Raw genomic sequence first — 21983 nt, forward strand, 5'->3', positions numbered from 1 at the left:
ATGTGAATTTGGAAAAGCCCAAGTCACTTTCCTTGGCCATACAATCGGACAAGGTCGAATGGTCACACGGGATGTGAAAACAACAGTTACTGAGGAGTTTCCAATACCCTCGACACGGAGGGAAATAATGTGTTTTCTTGGCATGAGTGGATTTGATCGAACATTTGTGTAAAATTTTAGTAGCGTGATTGCTGCACTGATGGATTTGCTGAAGAAATGTCGAAAATTTCAGTGGACAGCGGAGTTTCAACAGGTATTTGACTGCCTGATAGCTGTGATAACCAATGCTCCCGTGTTGGAGAATTACAAGGGACTCTGTGATCAGATTGAACTAAAGTATCTGACTTTAAAGAGAAATGATGAGGCGTAGAGAAATGGTTAGATTGTGCAGAGACCTTCTTGTACAAAGAGACTGTCAATCGAGAAGGGGGGGTGGGGAGTGCTTCATTGGGATGGTGTGGGAAGACTGAGTCGCGTGAGGTAATGTCTATTTAATTGGTTTTGTATATTCTCTTTTTGCACGATGTTAATGTTCACTCTAGTTTGTTTTGTTATTATTGTTACTACTGTTTTATTATGAAAAATTCTGCAAAACCTTAATAAAAATACTTTTTTTTAAAAAGAGAAGGATTCCAGTTGGGGGAAGAAGAACAAAAATGGACTATGTTATTATTCAATGTATTGCGTGTTTTGTTTTGATTAAAAAAAACGTATATTATTGTCCATATTTCTTAAAGGTGAAAAATGAAACCATCTTGAAGTTGATGGGTTGTTTTTTTTTCTTGGGGGGAGGTGTCATGTGAGAGTACCTTTAAGAAATGGGGGTTTATAAAATAGCTGTAGTGGGTGTACCTTTAAGAAATGGGTGGTTAGGGCTTCCGGTGGCGGCTATGGAGGAGCAAGTCGTTCATTTGGTGGCTCCCGATCCGGTCGGACTTTTGGACTTTTATCCCCGACGTTTTTGTACTTTTGAGTGCTAGTTCGGAAGGCATAAGCACTCAGGCACTGACTCCAGACACAGGTGTATGGAATTAAGAAGCGCAAAGAATCGCAAACAGTTGAAGAAGTGGGCAAACAAGGGCAGTGTAGAAGCTGCTTCTGAGGACAATATGGCCGATGTCCTGACCCCAGATGCAACAACGGAGCATCTGTTGAAGGTCATCCAAGAGGGCTTTACTGCTTTGAAGCAGGACTGTTTAGACCCCATTCAGAAGTCTATCGAGAGCCTTGAGCATAGGCTGGATGCCCAGGATCATACAATCCAGAAGCTGAAAAAGGCGCTGGAGGAGCAGGAGGATCACCAAACGGTGGTGGAGGCGGAGGTGGAGAGGCTGAAGGACCAGCAAAAAGGCTCCTGGAAAAGGTGGAGGACCTGGAAAATAGGTCTCGTTGGCAGAATTTGAGAATCGTTGGGTCTCCCGGAGGGGGCTGAGGGAGAGGATGCCACAGCGTATGTGGCGGGCATGTTGAAGAAGCTGTTGGGAGATGATGTCTTCTTGCGCTCGATGGAGGTGGACAGGGCGCTGACGAGGCAGCCGCGAGCGGGGGCCACCCCCAAGCGATGGTGGTCCGGTTTCACAGGTTCCTGGACAAGGAGCGGGTGCTACAGTGGGCCAAGTGCACGCGGAGCTGCCATTGGAATAACAGTGTCTTGCACATCTACCAGGACCTGAGTGTGGAGGTGGCCAGAAGAAGGGCAGGCTACAGGCAAGTCACAGAGATTCTGTTTAAGAAGCAGGTGACGTTTGGGCTGCTGTATCCAGCACGCCTGTGGCTCACACACGAGGGATGGCACCATTACTTCGAGGAGCCCGAGGATGCGATGGATCTCGCCAAGAGAGAAGGGCTGGTGCCGAAATGAGGACTTTTTGGACTTGGTTTAATAAGACACTGAGCGATGTTTACACATTTTTCTGGTGCTATGTGTTTTTCTTTTTTTTCTTCCTGGTTTTTCTGTTTCCCTCCTGTACATGAGTTTTTGTTGGGATAAAAGAGGGAGATTAAGGTATGTAGTGCTGGGGAGGTTTTGTGTTCGGATCGGGGGGGTTGGAAGTGCCTATTACTTATTCTGTTTTATTTGATTTGCATTAGCGTTGGGGATCTCTTTGTTTCTCGGTTTGTTTGTTTCTTTTCAGAGCAATTGCTCAAGGATGGCTGGTTTGGGGAAGAGGTGTTGATGGGCGGGGGGGATGGGTCAGAGGGAACAATAGGTGGGAGACTTGCTGGCGCCGGAGTCGAGAGTCACCAGGCTAGCTGGGTGAGCTGGTCTACGGAAGCCAGGTTGGGGGGGGGTGTATTTAGTTAGTTTATGGCAGGGGTTAGGTTACAGGGTGTTGTTGCTAGGGGGGGAGGACGGGTAGTTGTTCTGCTGACGAGGGAGGGACTTAGGTGCGGGATCATGGAGGAGGTCGGAGGTGGGGGCTGCCAGGAGGCAGGTCAGGGGAAGCACGACACAGGGGCTGGGGGCGGCCTCAAGAAAGGGATGGCTGATCGGCAGGGGGTGGGGCACGGTGTCCCTTAACCAGGCTGATCACCTGGAACATTAGAGTGTTAAATGGGCCGGTAAAGATGGTGCATATGTTCGCGCATCTGAGGGCGCTGAAAGCGGACGTGATAATACTTCAGGAGACTCATCTGAAAGTAGCTGACCAGGTCAGATTGAGGAAGGGGATTAGCCAGGTCTTCCACTCGGGAGGGAGTTTTCGTTTTATTCACATGTCTATAAGGTGTATTCCCGAATTGATTTTTTCATCATGAACAGGGATTTGTTAGCGGGGGTGACAGACGTAGAATATTCGGCGATCGCTATTTCGGACCATGCCCCGCACTGGGTTGATCTGCAGGTCTGTAAGGAAAGTTTTCAGCGTCCTCAATGGAGGCTGGAGGTCGGTCTGTTGGCGGACGAGGCGGTGTGTGAGAGGGTGAGGAAATGTACGCAAAACTACCTGCAGGTCAATGACACAGGGGAAGTCTCAGCGGCGGTGCTCTGGGAAGCGCTGAAGGTGGTGGTGAGAGGGGAGCTGATCTCGATCAGAACACATAGGGACAGGACGGACAGGGCAGAAATGGACCGACTGGTAAGGGAGATCATACAGACTGACAGGAGATACGCGGAGACCCCAGGGGCAGAGCTATTAAGGGAACGACGAAGGCTACAGAATGAGTTTGGGGTGTTGTCCACAGGTAAGGCTGTGGAGCAGCTTAGGAAGGCGAGGGGTGCGATTTACAAGCACGGGGAGAAAGCCAGTAGAATGCTGGCACAGCAACTGAGGAAGAGGGAAGCGGCCAGGGAAATAGGGAAGGTAGTCGACCAGGCGGGGGGGCGGGACTTGGTAGGAAGCTATACTTCTCGGACCCCCCACCCCCAGGGCGGGAGGGGATGAGACGCTTTCTGGATGAACTGACCTTTCCAAAAGTGGGCAGGGGATTGGTAGACGGGTTGGGGGCCCAGATCAGGACTGAAGAAATATTGGTGGGCTTGAGGGCCATGCAATCGGGTAAAGCCCCGGGGCCGGATAGGTATCCGGTGGAGTTTTACAAAAAGTTCTCCGAGATAGTGGGGCCGGTCCTGGCTAGGGTTTTTAATGAGGCAAGAGACAGAGGGGTGTTATCCCCAATGATGTCACAGGCCACCATCTCCCTGACATTGAAACGGGACAAAGACCCGGAGGCATGTGGGTCCTATAGGCCGATCTCTCTGCTCAACGTAGATGCTAAAATTCTGGCCAAGCTCTTGGCTGCTAGGATTGTGGACTGTGTGCCAGACGTCATTATGGAAGATCAAACCGGGTTCGTCAAGGGCAGGCAGCTGGTGGCCAACCTAAGAAGGCTGCTGAATGCGATTATGATGCCCCCGGAGAGTAACGGGGTAGAGGAAGTTGAGAAGGCTTTCGACCGGGTTGAGTGGGACTATCTACGGGAGGTGCTGGGACGTTTTGGGTTCGGGGAGGGCTTTATCGACTGGGTCAGACTGTTGTACCAGGCTTCGGGAGCGAGTGTGAGGGCGAACAGAACGACACTTAAATTAAGTAAATTAATTAACTAGTTAAGGGAATTTGGTGCTCATCTTAAGGAGGTGCAGAGAAGCAGACCTGTGAGGGAGTCTCGGGAGCAATTACATCACAGCCAGCAGGTAAGTGATTGGCTTGTGACTGGTAAGTGATTTTTCTCTCTTTGACTTTCACTTAGCTGTGTAGTGTAGTTCAAATTTAACTTCAGGTTTAAGTCGTGGCAGGAGAGCTCAGACCCGTGTCATGCTCCTCTTGTGAGATGTGGCAAGTCAGGGACCCTTCTGGTGTCCCTGACTCCTTCATCTGCAAGAAGTGTGTCCAACTGCAGCTCCTGTTAGACCACTTGACGGCTCTGGAGCTGCGGATGGATTCACTTTGGAGCATCCGCGATGCTGTGGAAGCTGTGGATAGCACATTCAGTGAGTTGGTCACACCGCAGATTAAAATTACTGAGGCAGATAGGGAATGGGTGACCAACAGACAGAGGAAGAGTAGGAAGGCAGTGCAGGGATCCCCTGCGGTCATCTCCCTCCAAAACAGATTTACCGTTTTGGAAACTGTTGGGGGAGATGGTTCACCAGGGGAAGGTGGCAGCAGCCAGGTTCATGGCACCGTGGCTGGCTCTGCTGCACAGAAGGGCGGGAAAAAGAGTGGCAGAGCTATAGTGATAGGGGATTCAATTGTAAGGGGAATAGACAGGCGTTTCTGCGGACGCAAACGAGAATCCAGGTTGGTATGTTGCCTCCCTGGTGCAAGGGTCAAGGATGTCTCGGAGCGGCTGCAGGGCATTCTGGAGGGGGAGGGTGAACAGCCAGCTGTCGTGGTGCATATAGGCACCAACGATATAGGTAAAAAACGGGATGAGGTCCTACAAGCTGAATTTAGGGAGTTAGGAGTTAAACTAAAAAGTAGGACCTCAAAGGTAGTAATCTCAAGATTGCTACCAGTGCCACGTGATAGTCAGAGTAGGAATGACAGGATAGCTAGGATGAATACGTGGCTTGAGAGATGGTGCAAGAGGGAGGGTTTCAAATTCCTGGGACATTGGGACCGGTTCTGGGGGAGGTGGGACCTGTACAAATCGGACGGTCTGCATCTGGGTGGGACCGGAACCAATGTTCTCGGGGGGGTGTTTGCTAGTGCAGTTGGGGAGGGTTTAAACTAATGTGGCAGGGGGATGGGAACCGATGTAGGAAGTCAGTGGGGACGGAAACAAAAGGCAGGAAGGGAGAGTGTGTAAAGCATGGCCAGAGAAAGCAGGGCAGGGAGCAAGGAAAGTCTACATTAAACTGCATTTATTTCAATGCAAGGGGCCTGACGGGCAAAGCGGATGAACTCAGGGCATGGATGGGCACATGGGACTGGGATATTATAGCTATGACTGAAACATGGCTAAGGGAGGGGCAGGACTGGCAGCTCAATGTTCCGGGGTACAGATGCTATAGAAAGGATAGAACAGGAGGTAAGAGAGGAGGGGGAGTGGCGTTTTTGATTAGGGAGAACATCACGGCAGTACTTAGAGGGGATATATCCGAGGGTTCGCCCACTGAGTCTATATGGGTGGAACTGAAAAATAAGAAGGGAGAGATCACCTTGATAGGACTGTACTACAGGCCCCCAAATAGTCAGCGGGAAATTGAGGAGCAAATATGTAAGGAGATTACAGATAGCTGCAAGAATAATAGGGCGGTAATAGTAGGGGGCTTTAACTTTCCCAACATTGACTGGGACAGCCATAGCATTAGGGGCTTGGATGGAGGGAAATTTGTTGAGTGTATTCAGGAGGAATTTCTCATTCAGTATGTGGATGGACCGACTAGAGAGGGGGCAAAACTTGACCTCGTCTTGGGAAATAAGGAAGGGCAAGTGACAGAAGTGTTAGTGAGGGATCACTTTGGGACAAGTGACCATAACTCCATTAGTTTTAAGATAGCTATGGAGAATGATAGGTCTGGCCCAAGAGTTAAAATTCTTAATTGGGGCAAGGCCAATTTTGATGGTATCAGACAGGAACTTTCAGAGGTAGATTGGGGGAGACTGTTGGCAGGCAAAGGGACGGCTGGTAAATGGGAGGCTTTTAAAAATGTGTTAACCAGGGTTCAGGGTAAGCACATTCCCTTTAGAGTGAAGGGCAAGGCTGGTAGAAGTAGGGAACCCTGGATGACTCGAGATATTGAGACTCTGGTCAAAAAAAAGAAGGAGGCATATGACGTACATAAACAACTGGGATCAAGTGGATCCCTTGAAGAGTATAGAGATTGTCGAAATAGAGTTAAGAGGGAAATCAGGAGGGCAAAAAGGGGACATGAAATTGCTTTGGCAAATAATGCAAAGGAGAATCCAAAGAGCTTCTACAGATACATAAAGGGAAAAAGAGTAACTAGGGACAGAGTAGGGCCTCTTAAGGATCAACAAGGACATCTAGGTGCAGAGCCACAAGAGTTGGGTGAGATCCTGAATGAATATTTCTCATCGGTATTCACGGTGGAGAAAGGCATGGATGTTAGGAAACGAAGGGAAATAAATAGTGATGTCTTGAGAAGTGTGCATATTACAGAGGAGGAGGTGCTGGAAGTCTTAAAGCGCATCAAGGTAGATAAATCCCCGGGACCTGATGAAATGTATCCCAGGATGTTGAGGGAGGCTAGGGAGGAAATTGCGGGTCCCCTAACAGAGATATTTGAATCATCGGCAGCCACAGGTGAGGTGCCTGAAGATTGGAGAGTGGTGAATGTTGTGCCCTTGTTTAAGAAGGGCAGCAGGGAAAAGCCTGGGAACTACAGACCTGTGAGCCTAACGTCGGTAGTAGGTAAGTTGCTAGAAGGTATTCTGAGAGACAGGATCTACAAGCATTTAGAGAGGCAAGGACTGATTCGGGGCAGTCAGCATGGCTTTGTGCGTGGAAAATCATGTCTCACAAATTTGATTGAGTTTTTTGAGGGGGTGACCAAGAAGGTAGATGAGGGCAGTGCAGTAGACGTTGTCTACATGGACTTTAGCAAAGCCTTTGACAAGGTACCGCATGGTAGGTTGTTGCAGAAGGTTAAAGCTCACGGGATTCAGGGTGAGGTTGCCAATTGGATTCAAAATTGGCTGGACGACAGAAGACAGAGAGGGTGGTTGTAGAGGGTTGTTTTTCAAATTGGAGGCCTGTGACCAGTAGTGTGCCTCAGGGATCGGTGCTGGGTCCACTGTTATTTGTGATTTATATTAATGATTTGAATGAGAATTTAGGAGGCATGGTTAGTAAGTTTGCAGATGACACCAAGATTGGTGGCACAGTGGATAGTGAAGAAGGTTATCTAGGATTGCAACAGGATCTTGATCAATTAGGCCAGTGGGCCGACGAATGGCAGATGGAGTTTAATTTAGATAAATGTGAGGTGATGCATTTTGGCAGATCGAATCAGGCCAGGACCTACTCAGTTAATGGTATGGCGTTGGGGAGAGTTATAGAACAAAGAGATCTAGGAGTACAGGTTCATAGCTCCTTGAAGGTGGAGTCGCAGGTGGACAGGGTGGTGAAGAAGGCATTCGGCATGCTTGGTTTCATTGGTCAGAACATTGAATACAGGAGTTGGGACGTCTTGTTGAAGTTGTACAAGACATTGGTACGGCCACACTTGGAATACTGTGTGCAGTTCTGGTCACCCTATTATAGAAAGGATATTATTAAACTAGAAAGAGTGCAGAAAAGATTTACTAGGATGTTACCGGGACTTCATGGTTCGAGTTATAAGGAGAGGCTGGATAGACTGGGACTTTTTTCCCAGGAGCGTAGGGGGCTTAGGGGTGAACTTATAGAGGTCTATAAAATAATGAGGGGCATGGATAAGGTAGATAGTCAACATCTTTTCCCAAAGGTAGGGGAGTCTAAAACTAGAGGGCATAGGTTTAAGGTGAGAGGGGAGAGATTCAGAAGGGCCCAGAGGGGCAATTTCTTCACTCAGAGGGTAGTGAGTGTCTGGAATGTGCTGCCAGAGGTAGTAGTAGAGGCGGGTACAATTGTGTCTTTTAAAAAGCAATTAGATAGTTACATGGGTAAGATGGGTATAGAGGGTTATGGGCCAAGTGCGGGCAACTGGGACTAGCTTAATGGTAAAAACTGGGCGGCATGGACTGGTTGGGCCGAAGGGCCTGTTTCCATGCTGTAAACTTCTATGATTCTATGATCTGACTATTTCAGACTGTACCGTGGGACAAGGCAGTGGTGTCCCCTCTGTCCCCTCTCCCCAATTGCCCTAAGAGCTTCAAGGGGCTGGAAGGGGTTGGTAGAGGGGGGGTGGAACACAGAGTTTCATTGTACGCCGACGACCTGCTCTTATACATCACGGATCCAGTGGCTGGGATGGATGAAATCATGGGAATCCTAAAGAAATTTGGCCGGTTCCGGGGTACAAACTGAACATGGCAAAGAGTGAGTTGTTTGTAGTCCAGGCGACGGGCCAGGAGGGTAGGTTGAGGGGGCTGTCGTTCAGGTTAGTGGGGGACAGTTTTAGATACTTAGGGATACAGGTGGGGCGGGACTGGGCCGCTTGCACACGTTGAACTTGTCTCGGTTGGTGGAGACAATGAGGGCTGAGTTCCGGAGGTGGAATGTGCTCCCACTGACACCAGCGGGGAGCGTGCAGATGGTTAAAATGCCGATCCTCACGAGATTCCAGCTCGTTTTCCAGTGTCTCCCCATTTTCATTCCGCGGTCTTTTTTCAAGAAGGTTAATAAAATGATTATGGGATTTGTGTGGGTGGGAAAGTCCCCGCGGGTGAAGAGGGTGATGCTCGAGAGGAACCGAGGGGAAGGGGGGCTAGCGCTGCCAAACTTCAGTAATTACTACTGGGCGGCCAACATAGCTATGATAAGGAAGTGGATGGTGGGTGCGGGGTCGGTTTGGGGAAGAATGGAGGCCGCTTCGTGCAGGGGGAACAGTTGAGCAGCCCTGGTTACGGCACCCCTGCCGCTCCCGTCGGCACAGTACTCCACCAGCCCCATAGTGGTGGCGACTTTGCGGATCTGGGGCCAATGGAGAAGGCACGTGGGGGGAATGGGAGCATCGGTTTGGTCCCCAATTTGCGACAATCACCAGTTTGTCCCGGGGAATATGGATGGTGGGTTCCGAGCATGGCGGAGGGCTGGGATTGAGAGGATGGGGGATTTGTTCTTGGAAGGGAGCTTCCCGAGCAGGTTAGAGGAGAAATTTGGGCTGGCCAGAGGGGATGAGTTCAGGTACCTGCAGGTGCGGGACTTTCTATGCAGACAGATTCCGTCCTTCCCACACCTGCCACTCAGCGGGATCCAGGACAGGGTAGAGTCCAGTGGATGGGTGGGGGAGGGGAGGGTCTCGGATATATATGAAGTACTTATGGAAGCGGAGGAGTCACAGACCGAGGAGCTGAAGCTTAAGTGGGAGGAGGAGCTCGGAGGTGAGATAGAAGAGGGCCTATGGGCGGAGGCGTTGAGCAGGGTAAACGCGACCGCAACACGCGCTAGGCTCAGCCTGATTCAATTTAAGGTCGTCCACTGGGCCCATATGACAGTGGCCCGGATGAGTAAATTTTTCGGACTGGAGGACAGATGCGCCAGATGTTCGGGAGGGCCGGCAAACCGCGTCCACATGTTTTGGGCATGTCCAAACTCAGGGGGTACTGGCAGGGATTCGCGGACGTCATGTCCCGGGTACTGAAAACAAGGCCAAGGGTGGTGATGAGTCCAGAGGTGGCTATTTTGGGGGTTTCGGAGGACCCGGGAGTCCAGGAGGAGAGAGGCTAACGTTTTGGCCTTTGAACAAAGAACAAAGAACAAAGAAATGTACAGCACAGGAACAGGCCCTTCGGCCCTCCAAGCCCGTGCCGACCATGCTGCCCGACTAAACTACAATCTTCTACACTTCCTGGGTCCGTATCCCTCTATTCACATCCTATTCATGTATTTGTCAAGATGCCCCTTAAATGTCACTATCGTCCCTGCTTCCACCACCTCCTCTGGTAGCGTGTTCCAGGCACCCACTACCCTCTGCGTAAAAAACTTGCCTCGTACATAGAACATAGAACATAGAACAATACAGCGCAGTACAGGCCCTTTGGCCCACGATGTTGCACCGAAACAAAAGCCATCTAACCTACACTATGCCATTATCATCCATATGTTTATCCAATAAACTTTTAAATGCCCTCAATGTTGGCGAGTTCACTACTGTAGCAGGTAGGGCATTCCACGGCCTCACTACTCTTTGCGTAAAGAACCTACCTCTAACCTCTGTCCTATATCTATTACCCCTCAGTTTAAAGTTATGTCCCCTCGTGCCAGCCATTTCCATCCGCGGGAGAAGGCTCTCACTGTCCACCCTATCCAACCCCCTGATCATTTTGTAATGATCTACTCTAAACCTTGCCCCTCTCACCTTAAACCTATGCCCCCTAGTAATTGACCCCTCTACCCCAGGGAAAAGCCTCTGACTAGCCACTCTGTCTATGCCCCTCATAATTTTGTAGACCTCTATCAGGTCGCCCTTCAACCTCCTTCGTTCCAGTGAGAACAAACCGAGTTTATTCAACCGCTCCTCATAGCTAATGCCCTCCATACCAGGCAACATTCTGGTAAATCTCTTCTGCACCCTCTCTAAAGCCTCCACATCCTTCTGGTAGTGTGGCGACCAGAATTTAACACTTTGCTTCCCTGGCAGCCCAGCGATGAATTCTGCTGGCATAGAGGGACTCAAAACATCCGAAGTCAGAAGCCTGGCTATCAGATATGGCGAGCTTTCTCGGTCTGGAGAAGATTAAGTTCGCTTTGAGAGGCTCACTGTCAGGGTTCGCCCGGAGAAGGCAACCATTTATCGACTTCTTCGCGGAAAATTAATCGTCAGCAGGGGGGCGGGTGGGTGGGAGGGGGGTTAGGGTAACGTAGGTTAGGAGGGTAATTAGGCTGGCCATTGTGGGAGGGGAGCTGGTTTTCTTGCACTCTAACGATTGTTTTTTGTACACTGTTTTATATTATTGTTCTGTTTAGTTTTGTTTTAGATTTGGAGAAGCTGCAGTCACAGCAAGATGTGTATGAATCTCTGCAAGCTCATGAATATTAATTTGGTGATTTCAAAGTGGTAACTGTTCTCAGTAGTGAAGTTAAACCTGATGTCTTTCTGTAAAAGGGTTCTTTTTTCTGATGGATGTTGCAAGGAAAGAGTAAGAGTTACTTACAGAGTACTGTAATCTTTGGGGGATTTATTGGTGCTGATAGTTGGTAAGATGTTTACTGTGGGTTTATAAAGTGTTAACTGGTTTCATAAATAAACATTGTTTTAATTTAAAAGTACTGTAGATTTCTGTTGCATCACACCTGCAGAGTAGGCCTGTGTGCTCCCCACAACCACAATCTATAAAACGTTGTGGGTCAGGTGAACTCCATGATGCACTGATGCACTTTGAGGTTCTCTAAACCCTGGCCCATAACAAATGGTCATAGGAAAGTAATGAATGCTGCTGGAGATCCAAACTCTCTGGATGACTTTCCAAAGCACTTCACGCAATTTTACAAATGAATAAAGACCGTGGGCCAGATTCTCCGATGTGTGGAGGATCCGTGGCGTTATACGCGGAAAGAATCGGTGGTGCCCCCTCATCGATGCTGTGACCGGTGAGCGGCTAGCAGCTGCACCACGTAAAACCCCTCGCTTCCACAAAATAAACGGCTGGAGAATGGTCGGGTCCGTGATCGCGCATGCGCACGGTGATGACCTGTAGCGGGCGCGACGTTAAACATGACACTGGCTGTGCGCAGACCTGACCTGCCAGACAATGCCCCCCTGGACACCTCCTGGCTGTCCCCACCAGTCCACCCAGCCCTCACATAATCCCCCCCCCCGGCCAGCAGCACGGCTCCCGCACCTGCCACACCGGGTTCCCACAGGGCTGGGACCAGATGTGAACCGCGCCGTCGTGAACTCGGTCCATCGGGGGAGGGTCTCCAGCTGATGCACCGAGGCAGCCCAAAGGCGTGCGGCGCATGCCACAATTATGCCAATTTGGAGGGGGCGGAGCACAAGAAACCTGCATCAAAGAGGTGCTGCCCCCTATTACGTCGTTAAAAGGGATTCTCCGCCTGATCGCCGATTACGAAATCGGTGTCGGGGAACGGAGAATCTTGCCCCTCATTTTTATTATTAACTTACGGGATGTGGGCGTCGCTGGTTAGACCAGCATTTATTGTCTATCCCTAATTGCCCTTGAGAAGGTGGTGGTGAGCTGCCTTTTTGAACTGCTGCAGTCCCCGAGGTGTAGGTACATCCATTGTGCTGATAGGGAGGGAGTATCTTGATTTTGATCCAGCAACAAGTTTTCTGCTGCTCTTGTCCCTCTAGATGGCAGTGGTCGGGTTTGGAATGTGTTGACTAAGGAACCCTGGTGAGTTACCACAGTGCATCTTGTAGATTGTACACACAGCTGTCATTGTTTGTCGATATGAATGTTTGTGCAAGGGAGAGCAATCAAGCAGGCTGCTTTGTCCTGGATGGTGTCGAGCTTCTTCAGTGTTGTTGGGGCTTACTCGTCCAGGCAAGTGGAGAGTATTCCATAATATTTCCCTTTTTATTAGCCGAGGCATACAGTTTTACAGCAGGGTGGGTATGCTTGAACTGCAAAAACATTGGTTAGGCCATAGCTAGAGTATTGTGTGCAGTTCTGGAATCCACATTATAGGAGGGATGTGATAACACTGGAAAGGGTGCAGAGGAGATTTACCAGGATATTGACTCGGAGAGTTTTAGTCATGAAGCGAGATTAGATAGACTGGTTGGTTTCCTTGGAGCAGAGGGGACAGAGAGGGACATGATTGAGGTGGATAAAATTATGAGGGACATGGATAGGATAAACAGGAAGAAACTTTCCCCCTTGGTGGAGGGGTCAATGACCATCGGGATAGATTTAAGGTAAGGGGCAGGAGGTTTAGAGGGGATGTGACGAAATCGTTTTCACCCAGAGGGTGGAGGACTTTGGAACTCACTACCCGAAAGGGTGGTGGAGGCAGAGACCCTCATAACATTCAGGAAGTATTTAGATGTGCATTTGCGATCCCAGGGCATACAAGGCTATGGGCCAAGTGCCAAAAAATGGAATCAGAATAGTTAGGTGGTTGTTTATGACCGGCGCAGATGAGATGGGCCGAAGGGCCTTTTCTGTTCTGTAGGCCTCGGTGACTCAATGACTAACACTTGCTGTGCTACTGAGCTGGAAAGGACCCAGGATCTCCTCAACATCCTCTTTCACGCAATAGCAACCAAGGCCAGAGTGTGGCATCAAAGTGGGAAGACCTACACAACACCATCTATAACTCTGCACTCAGTGCATACTGGAAAAGAGATAAGAGGAATGCTGACTGGTTTGAGGCCTGTTGGACTGAAATGGAGCCAGTTACTGCAACAAAGAGTACAGCCCTCATGAACAACAAACACATACCCAGCAAAATGGAGAAGCTCTCAGTGCTGCCAGATCAGATCTCAGTAGACTGCACGCGTTGGATGATCAGCCATGATCATAATGAATGGCAGAGCAGGCTTAAAGGGCCAAATGGCCTCCTCCTGCTCCCATTTTCTATGTTTCTGTGTTTCCATCTACATAAACTTCTGTGTCTCTGCTGGAAGGAGAGATTTGTGCATCAAGACATGCAGAATGCAAAAATTGTCAAGTGTGAACGAACTAACTGAAAATACAAAGCTGTGTGTGTACCGGTGTGTGACCCCAGCCCCCTGCTCTACAGCAGCAAGACATGGACAACACCTACAAACCAAGCTCAGAGGCACAACAGCTTGGACCTCAGCTGCCATAAATAAATATTGGACATAATAATAATAATAATCGCTTATTGTCACAAGTTACTGTGAAAAGCCCCTAGTCACCACATTCCAGCGCCTGTTCGGGGAGGCCGGTACGGGAATTGAACCCGCGCTGCTGGCTTTGTTCTGCATTACAAGCCAGCTGTTTAGCCCACTGTGCTAAACCAGTCCCCATGACATGGAAAAACAAAGGGCTGAGTCTGGAAGTAGATCAGTGAGCAGGGATCCATGGAATGTTTGTGTCTGGAAGTAGATCAGGGAGCAGGGATCCCTGGAATGTTTGTGTCTGGAAGTAGATCAGTGAGCAGGGACCCCTGGAATGTTTGTGTCTGCAAGTAGATCAGTGAGCAGGGATCCATGGAATGTTTGTGTCTGGAAGTAGATCAGGGAGCAGGGATCCCTGGAATGTTTGTGTCTGGAAGTAGATCAGCGAGCAAGGGATCCCTGGAATGTTTGTGTCTGGAAGTAGATCAGCGAGCAGGGATCCCTGGAATGTTTGTGTCTGGAAGTAGATAAGTGAGCAGGGATGCCTGACATGTTTGAATATAGAATCATAGAATCACTACAGTGCAGAAAGTGACCATTCGGCCCATCAAGTCTGCACAAACCCTCTGAAATGGCACCCTACAGAGACCCACTCCACTGTGCTAAACCAGTAACCCCATCTAACCTTTAGTCACTAAGAGGCAAGAATCAGTCTCTCTCCCACTGCACCTCCAGACTCAGCCCCTCTCCCAGAATCATTAGGAGTGCTATTTTTCACTCGTCTGAAGCTTCTTGGAGACCAAGAGCCTGCATGTAAAAAGTGAAGTGTTGCTTGAAAGCATGCCAGTTCACATCTACATTCAGTCATGAGCAGTTGGCTAGGACTCTTCAAAGAACAAATAACAAAGAATAATACAGCACAGGAACAGCCCCTTCCGCCCTCCAAACCTGTACCGGTCATGGTTGGTGAAAACCCTCAGCAATTGCTGTGCCATATCCCTCTCTACCCATCCTATCCATGTATTTGGCAAGATGCTTTTTGAACACCGTTAATGTATCTGAACCTTCAATGCTTCCATCTCGCTTCAACGGTCCTGGTAGTATGTTGTTCTGCAGCCGATTTTCTCCGATTGTTTTCTTGTGTCTTCTCACCTTACCTAACTTTCCCTAACTGTTCCTTTTTGACATCCACTCCTCGGTACCATGTAATGTTCTTTGATTGGGCAGATGTTGAATCTTGATGTGGTAGTGTTACCAAAGAACAACAAAACTATTTATTACTAACACTTATTACTAAGATTAATACAGTTGGAAATAATGGGCTAACACTAACTTACACTAAGATGCCACAGAACTACTCTAATATGAGCCTGCCGCAAACTCCTTACTCACAACTTGTCCTGGAACACATGGTGAGTCTGGAGTCACGTGCTTGCATACTCGCACCACCTGCTGGTGGGATGCTAGAACTACAACAGTAAAACATATAACTTATAATACATATACAGAAGGAACTTGTAAGACACATACAGAAGGAACTTATAAGACACATACAGTAGGTCCAGCTCCGCCCCCACTCCGCCCCTGCCCCTCCCTTCAGTTCCCTCCTCACGTCCCAGGTCTAACTCTCCCCACGCTTCATTCCATCCCCCCTCGGTCCCTTCCCCTCAGCTCCTCACCCCACACCCCTAGGTTTTGATCCTTCCCACACCCCCAGAATCAGCCCCTCCTCCCACCCCCAGGTTTACCCCCTCCCTTACACCTCCAGGTTCAGCCCACCCCCCTCAGCCCCTCCCCCAGGTTAAACCCACTGGCTGTAACATCTACTCAGCGTGTAGACCCCTGCAGCCAGGGCTTGGGACCACCCAACACCAGTAAATGCCCCTCCCAGTCACAAACATTTAAGCATCATAGAGTCAAGACACTGAAAGGGTTACTCGATGGATATACCTGCAAAGGCTCAGTGGCAGCAACAGCAATTAGCAATGTGCTGTAAATGCTGAGCCTGTCATCCCCCTCACATGCCTCACAGAAATTCAAATCTAAGTCGGTGCAGGCTTGGAGGGTTGAAGGGCCTGTTCCTCTGCTGTAATTTTTTAAATTCTTTGTTACTGACAGCAGAGTTATAGAGACCATTTATTAAAAACCAGCCGCCCCGGTGGGTTTTGAACCAATGTCCACAGAGATTAGCCAGGGCCTCAGGATTACTAACAATGTGACACAGCTGCTGTTCCCTCCACCTTACCACAGCGTCAGTGTGATGTCGATGAATGTCAGCAAAGCAGAGCAGGCAGAGAGCCTGCAGAGGTCGGTCCCGGTGTTGGATTGCGATCTTCATTGATTCCTAAGGGAAGTAAACACAGCATGAATATTCACTTTGAAATTCACCAGCCCGATATCCCCAACATTCCTGACATCCCCCATATTCCAATATCCCCAACATTCCCGATATCCCTGACATTTTTGATATCCCAATATCCTCAACATCCCCCACATCCTCGATATCCCCGACATCATTGATATACCTGACATTCCCGATATACCCAACATTCTGGACATCCGAGATCTCCATGATCCCTGAGATCCCCATTTTTCCCAACAGTCCCAATATCCCCGACATCCCCGAAATTCCTGACATCCCCAATAGCCCCAACATCACCGATATCTGAACATCTCCAATATCCCGGATATCTCCAATATTCCCCATATCCCCGACATCGCTGACACCCCCAATATCCCCAACATTCCTGACATCCCAGCCATCTGAGATTGGCGTAGTCCCAGAGATCCCCAATTTCCCCAAAATTCCTGACATTCCCAACATCGCTGATTTCCAAACATCCCCGATATCCCCTACATCCCCAACATTCTCTCCATCCCCAACACCCTCGATATCCCCGATATTCCTAACATCCCCGATATCCCGAAATCCCCTGATATCCCCAACATGTCTGATATCTACAACATTCTCAACATCCCCAATATCCCCAACATCCCCGATATCACCAATACCCCAACATCGCCAATAGCCGAACATCTTCGATAACCCTGTCATCCCCGATATCCTGGAGAATCTCCGATTCTCCAAGATCCCCGATATGCCCAATATCTTCAACATCCTAATCTACCCTCTATCCCCGACATCCACAATATCCTCGATATCCCCGACATCCCCCATATGCCCGTTATCCCCAACATCCCGAACATCCCAATCGCCTCGATTTCCCTGACATTCCCGAAATAGGGGGACAGTAGATTTTAACAAAATAAGGCAAGATCTGGCCAAGGTAGACTGAAAATTATGGGAAAATCTACAGAAGAGCCGTGGGGGCATTCAAAGCTGAAATGGGGAGGGTACAGGCTCATAATAGGAAGGTGTAACAAACTCAGAGAACCATGGATGACCAGAAACATTCCGGATATGATGAGAAGGAAAAGAGAAGCTTTTAACAAGTATAAGGGGAGCAAGTCTGCAGAGGCATTAGTGGAGTACAGAGAATGCAGGATGGACCTTAAGAAATAAATTAGGAAGCGAAGAGGGATATGAAAAATCTCTGGCTGGTAAATGTAGGGAAAATCCCAAGATGATCTATAAGTATATCAGTGGGAAGAGGATACCAAGGGAAAGAGTAGGGCCCATTCAGGACCAAGGGGGAAATCAGTGGGTAGAGCCAGGGGACATTGGTAGGGTGTTGAACGAATATTTCACATCTGTCTTCACCCCAGAGAATGAGGAAGTATTTATGGAACTCGGAGAGAGAGATTGTGAGGTTCTTGAGCAAATTGTCATAGAAAGTTACAAGGTATTGGACGTAATGGCGATCTGAAAAGCAGACAAATCTCCAGGTCCAGATGAATTGTGTCCCAGGCTGCTGTAGGAGGTGAGGGAGGAGATTGCCGGGTCTCTGACCCAAATTTTTAATTCCTCTCTGGCCATGGGGAAGGTGGAAGAGGACTGGAGAATAGCTAATGTGGTTCCACTATTTAATAAAGGTTGTAGAAATAAGCCAGGGAACTACAGACTAGTGAGTCTCACGTCAGTGGTTGGGAAACAGCTGGAGAAGACTCTGAAGGAGAAAATCTATCTCCACTGGGTGAGGCAAGGTTTGATCAGGGATTGTCAGCATGGCTTTGTCAGAGGGAGGTCATGCCTCACAAATTTGATTGATTTTTTTGAACATGTAACCAAGTGTCAAGATAAGGGTAGTGCAGTTGATGTAGTTTACATGGATTTCAGCAAAGCCTTTGACAAGGTCCCACATGGGGGACTTATTAAGAAGGCAAAGGCACTTGGGATACGGGTTGATTTGTTAAGGTGGATTCATAATTGGCTTAGCGGTAGGAGACAGCGGGTGATGATAGGCGACTGCTTTAGTGACTGGAAGTCAGTGTCCAGTGGCGTACCACAGGGATCTGTGCTGGGCCCCTATTGTTTGTCATTTATATAAATGACTATGATGACTATGTGAGGGGTAGGATCAGTAAGTTTGTGGATGACACAAAGATTGGCTGAGGAACAGTGAGGTTGAGTGTCTTGGGTTACAGGAAGACATAGAAGGGATGGTCAAATGGGCGGATAAGTGGCAGATGGAATTCAACCCTAAAAAGTGTGAGGTGGTACACTTTGGAAGGAGTAATTTAACCAGTCGATTTCGGCGGGAGTGGAGCTGGCTGGTTAGTCAATTTCAGCAGGAGCTGAGAATTTTTTTTTTTAATTTAGTGTTTTAAGCGGGAACGTGTAGTGTCTCCCACCCGCCCTCCTCCTCTAACCTAATAATAAAACCCATTGGTCTGAGGTAAGTACCATATTTTATTATATTATTATTATTTTTTATAAAAAAATTAATTTAGTTGTTAGCCAGATCTTGGTAGAAAGTTAGAGGAATGGCAGGGAAGGGAGTGCAATGTTCCTCCTGCAGGATGTTTGAGGTGAGGGATGCAGTTAGTGTCCCTGCTGATTTTACCTGCAGGAAGTGCTGCCATCTCCAGCTCCTCCAAGACCGAGTTAGGGAACTGGAGCTGGAGTTGGAAGAACTTCGGATCATTCGGGAGGCAGAAGGGGTCATAGATAGCAGCTTCAGGGAATTAGTTAAACCAAAGATTGGAGATAGGTGGGTAACTGTAAGAGGGACTGGGAAAAAGCAGTCAGTGCAGGGATCCCCTGCGGTCGTTCCCCTGAGAAACAAGTATACCGCTTTGGATACTTGTGGGGGGGGGGACTTACCAGGGGTAAGCCATGGGGTACGGGCCTCTGGCACGGAGTCTGTCCCTGTTGCTCAGAAGGGAAGGGGGGGAGAGGAGCAGAGCATTAGTAATTGGGGACTCTATAGTCAGGGGCACAGATAGGAGATTTTGTGGGAGCGTGAGAGACTCACGTTTGGTATGTTGCCTCCCAGGTGCAAGGGTACGTGATGTCTCGGATCGTGTTTTCCGGGTCCTTAGGGGGAGGGGGAGCAGCCCCAAGTCGTGGTCCACATTGGCACTAACGACATAGGTAGGAAAGGGGACAAGGATGTCAGGCAGGCTTTCAGGGAGCTAGGATGGAAGCTCAGAACTAGAACAAACAGAGTTGTTATCTCTGGGTTGTTGCCCGTGCCACGTGATAGTGAGATGAGGAATAGGGAGAGAGAGCATTTAAACACGTGGCTACAGGGATGGTGCAGACGGGAGGGATTCAGATTTCTGGATAACTGGGGCTCTTTCTCGGGAAGGTGGGACCTCTACAGACAGGATGGTCTACATCTGAACCTGAGGGGCACAAATATCCTGGGGGGGAGATTTGCTGGTGCTCTTTGGGGGGGGTTTAAACTAATGCAGCAGGGGCATGGGAACCTGGATTGTAGTTTTAGGGTAAGGGAGAATGAGAGTATAGAGGTCAGGAGCACAGATTTGACGTCGCAGGAGGGGGCCAGTGTTCAGGTAGGTGGTTTGAAGTGTGTCTACTTCAATGCCAGGAGTATACGAAACAAGGTAGGGGAACTGGCAGCATGGGTTGGTACCTGGGACTTCGATGTTGTGGCCATTTCGGAGACATGGATAGAGCAGGGACAGGAATGGATGTTGCAGGTTCCGGGGTTTAGGTGTTTTAGTAAGCTCAGAGAAGGAGGCAAAAGAGGGGGAGGTGTGGCGCTGCTAGTCAAGAGCAGTATTACGGTGGCGGAGAGGATGCTAGATGGGGACTCTTCTTCCGAGGTAGTATGGGCTGAAGTTAGAAACAGGAAAGGAGAGGTCACCCTGTTGGGAGTTTTTTATAGGCCTCCTAATAGTTCTATGGATGTAGAGGAAAGGATGGCGAAGGTGATTCTGGATAAGAGCGAAAGTAACAGGGTAGTCATTATGGGAGACTTTAACTTTCCAAATATTGACTGGAAAAGATATAGTTCGAGTACAATAGATGGGTCGTTTTTTGTACAGTGTGTGCAGGAGGGTTTCCTGAAACAATATGTTGACAGGCCAACAAGAGGCGAGGCCACGTTGGATTTGGTTTTGGGTAATGAACCAGGCCAGGTGTTGGATTTGGAGGTAGGAGAGCACTTTGGGGACAGTGACCACAATTCGGTGACGTTTACGTTAATGATGGAAAGGGATAAGTATACACCGCAGGGCAAGAGTTATAGCTGGGGGAAGGGCAATTATGATGCCATTAGACGTGATTTGGGGGGGGGATGAGGTGGAGAAGTAGGCTGCAAGTGTTGGGCACACTGGATAAGTGGGGCTTGTTCAAGGATCAGCTACTGCGTGTTCTTGATAAGTATGTACCGGTCAGGCAGGGAGGAAGGCGTCGAGCGAGGGAACCGTGGTTTACCAAGGAAGTGGAATCTCTTGTTAAGAGGAAGAAGGAGGCCTATGTGAAGATGAGGTGTGAAGTTTCAGTTGGGGCGGTGGATAGTTACAAGGTAGCGAGGAAGGATCTAAAGAGAGAGCTAAGACGAGCAAGGAGGGGACATGAGAAGTATTTGGCAGGAAGGATCAAGGAAAACCCAAAAGCTTTCTATAGGTATGTCAGGAATAAGCGAATGACTAGGGAAAGAGTAGGACCAGTCAAGGACAGGGATGGGAAGTTGTGTGTGGAGTCTGAAGAGATAGGCGAGATACTAAATGAATATTTTTCGTCAGTATTCACTCAGGAAAAAGATAATGTTGTGGAGGAGAATGCTGAGCCACAGGCTAATAGAATAGATGGCATTGAGGTACGTAGGGAAGAGGTGTTGGCAATTCTGGACAGGCTGAAAATAGATAAGTCCCCGGGACCTGATGGGATTTATCCTAGGATTCTCTGGGAGGCCAGGGAAGAGATTGCTGGACCTTTGGCTTTGATTTTTATGTCATCATTGGCTACAGGAATAGTGCCAGAGGACTGGAGGACAGCAAATGTGGTCCCTTTGTTCAAAAAGGGGAGCAGAGACAACCCCGGCAACTATAGACCGGTGAGCCTCACATCTGTAGTGGGTAAAGTCTTGGAGGGGATTATAAGAGACAAGATTTATAATCATCTAGATAGGAATAATATGATCAGGGATAGTCAGCATGGCTTTGTGAAGGATAGGTCATGCCTCACAAACCTTATTGAGTTCTTTGAGAAGGTGACTGAACAGGTAGATGAGGGTAGAGCAGTTGATGTGGTGTATATGGATTTCAGCAAAGCGTTTGATAAGGTTCCCCACGGTAGGCTATTGCAGAAAATACGGAGGCTGGGGATTGAGGGTGATTTAGAGATGTGGATCAGAAATTGGCTAGCTGAAAGAAGACAGAGGGTGGTGGTTGATGGGAAATGTTCAGAATGGAGTACAGTCACAAGTGGAGTACCACAAGGATCTGTTCTGGGGCCGTTGCTGTTTGTCATTTTTATCAATGACCTAGAGGAAGGCGCAGAAGGGTGGGTGAGTAAATTTGCAGACGATACTAAAGTCGGTGGTGTTGTCGATAGTGTGGAAGGATGTAACAGGTTACAGAGGGATATAGATAAGCTGCAGAGCTGGGCTGAGAGGTGGCAAATGGAGTTTAATGTAGAGAAGTGTGAGGTGATTCACTTTGGAAGGAATAACAGGAATGCGGAATATTTGGCTAATGGTAAAGTTCTTGAAAGTGTGGATGAGCAGAGGGATCTAGGTGTCCATGTACATAGATCCCTGAAAGTTGCCACCCAGGTTGATAGGGTTGTGAA

General features: G+C 48.7%; 1 protein-coding gene across 1 annotated transcript in view; it reads right to left on the reverse strand.

The window, feature by feature from the left end:
• rapsn (receptor-associated protein of the synapse, 43kD) overlaps nt 1–21983 on the reverse strand; it is a 185031-nt gene that overhangs the window by 134690 nt on the left and 28358 nt on the right. The window contains exon 2 of the mRNA XM_072518720.1: nt 16065–16163. Within this exon, the coding sequence (XP_072374821.1) occupies nt 16065–16163 (99 nt within the window). The remainder of the gene's footprint in view (nt 1–16064; nt 16164–21983) is intronic.

The sequence above is a fragment of the Scyliorhinus torazame genome, chromosome 10 (genome assembly GCF_047496885.1).
Source record: "Scyliorhinus torazame isolate Kashiwa2021f chromosome 10, sScyTor2.1, whole genome shotgun sequence".
NCBI classification, from domain to species: domain Eukaryota; kingdom Metazoa; phylum Chordata; class Chondrichthyes; order Carcharhiniformes; family Scyliorhinidae; genus Scyliorhinus; species Scyliorhinus torazame.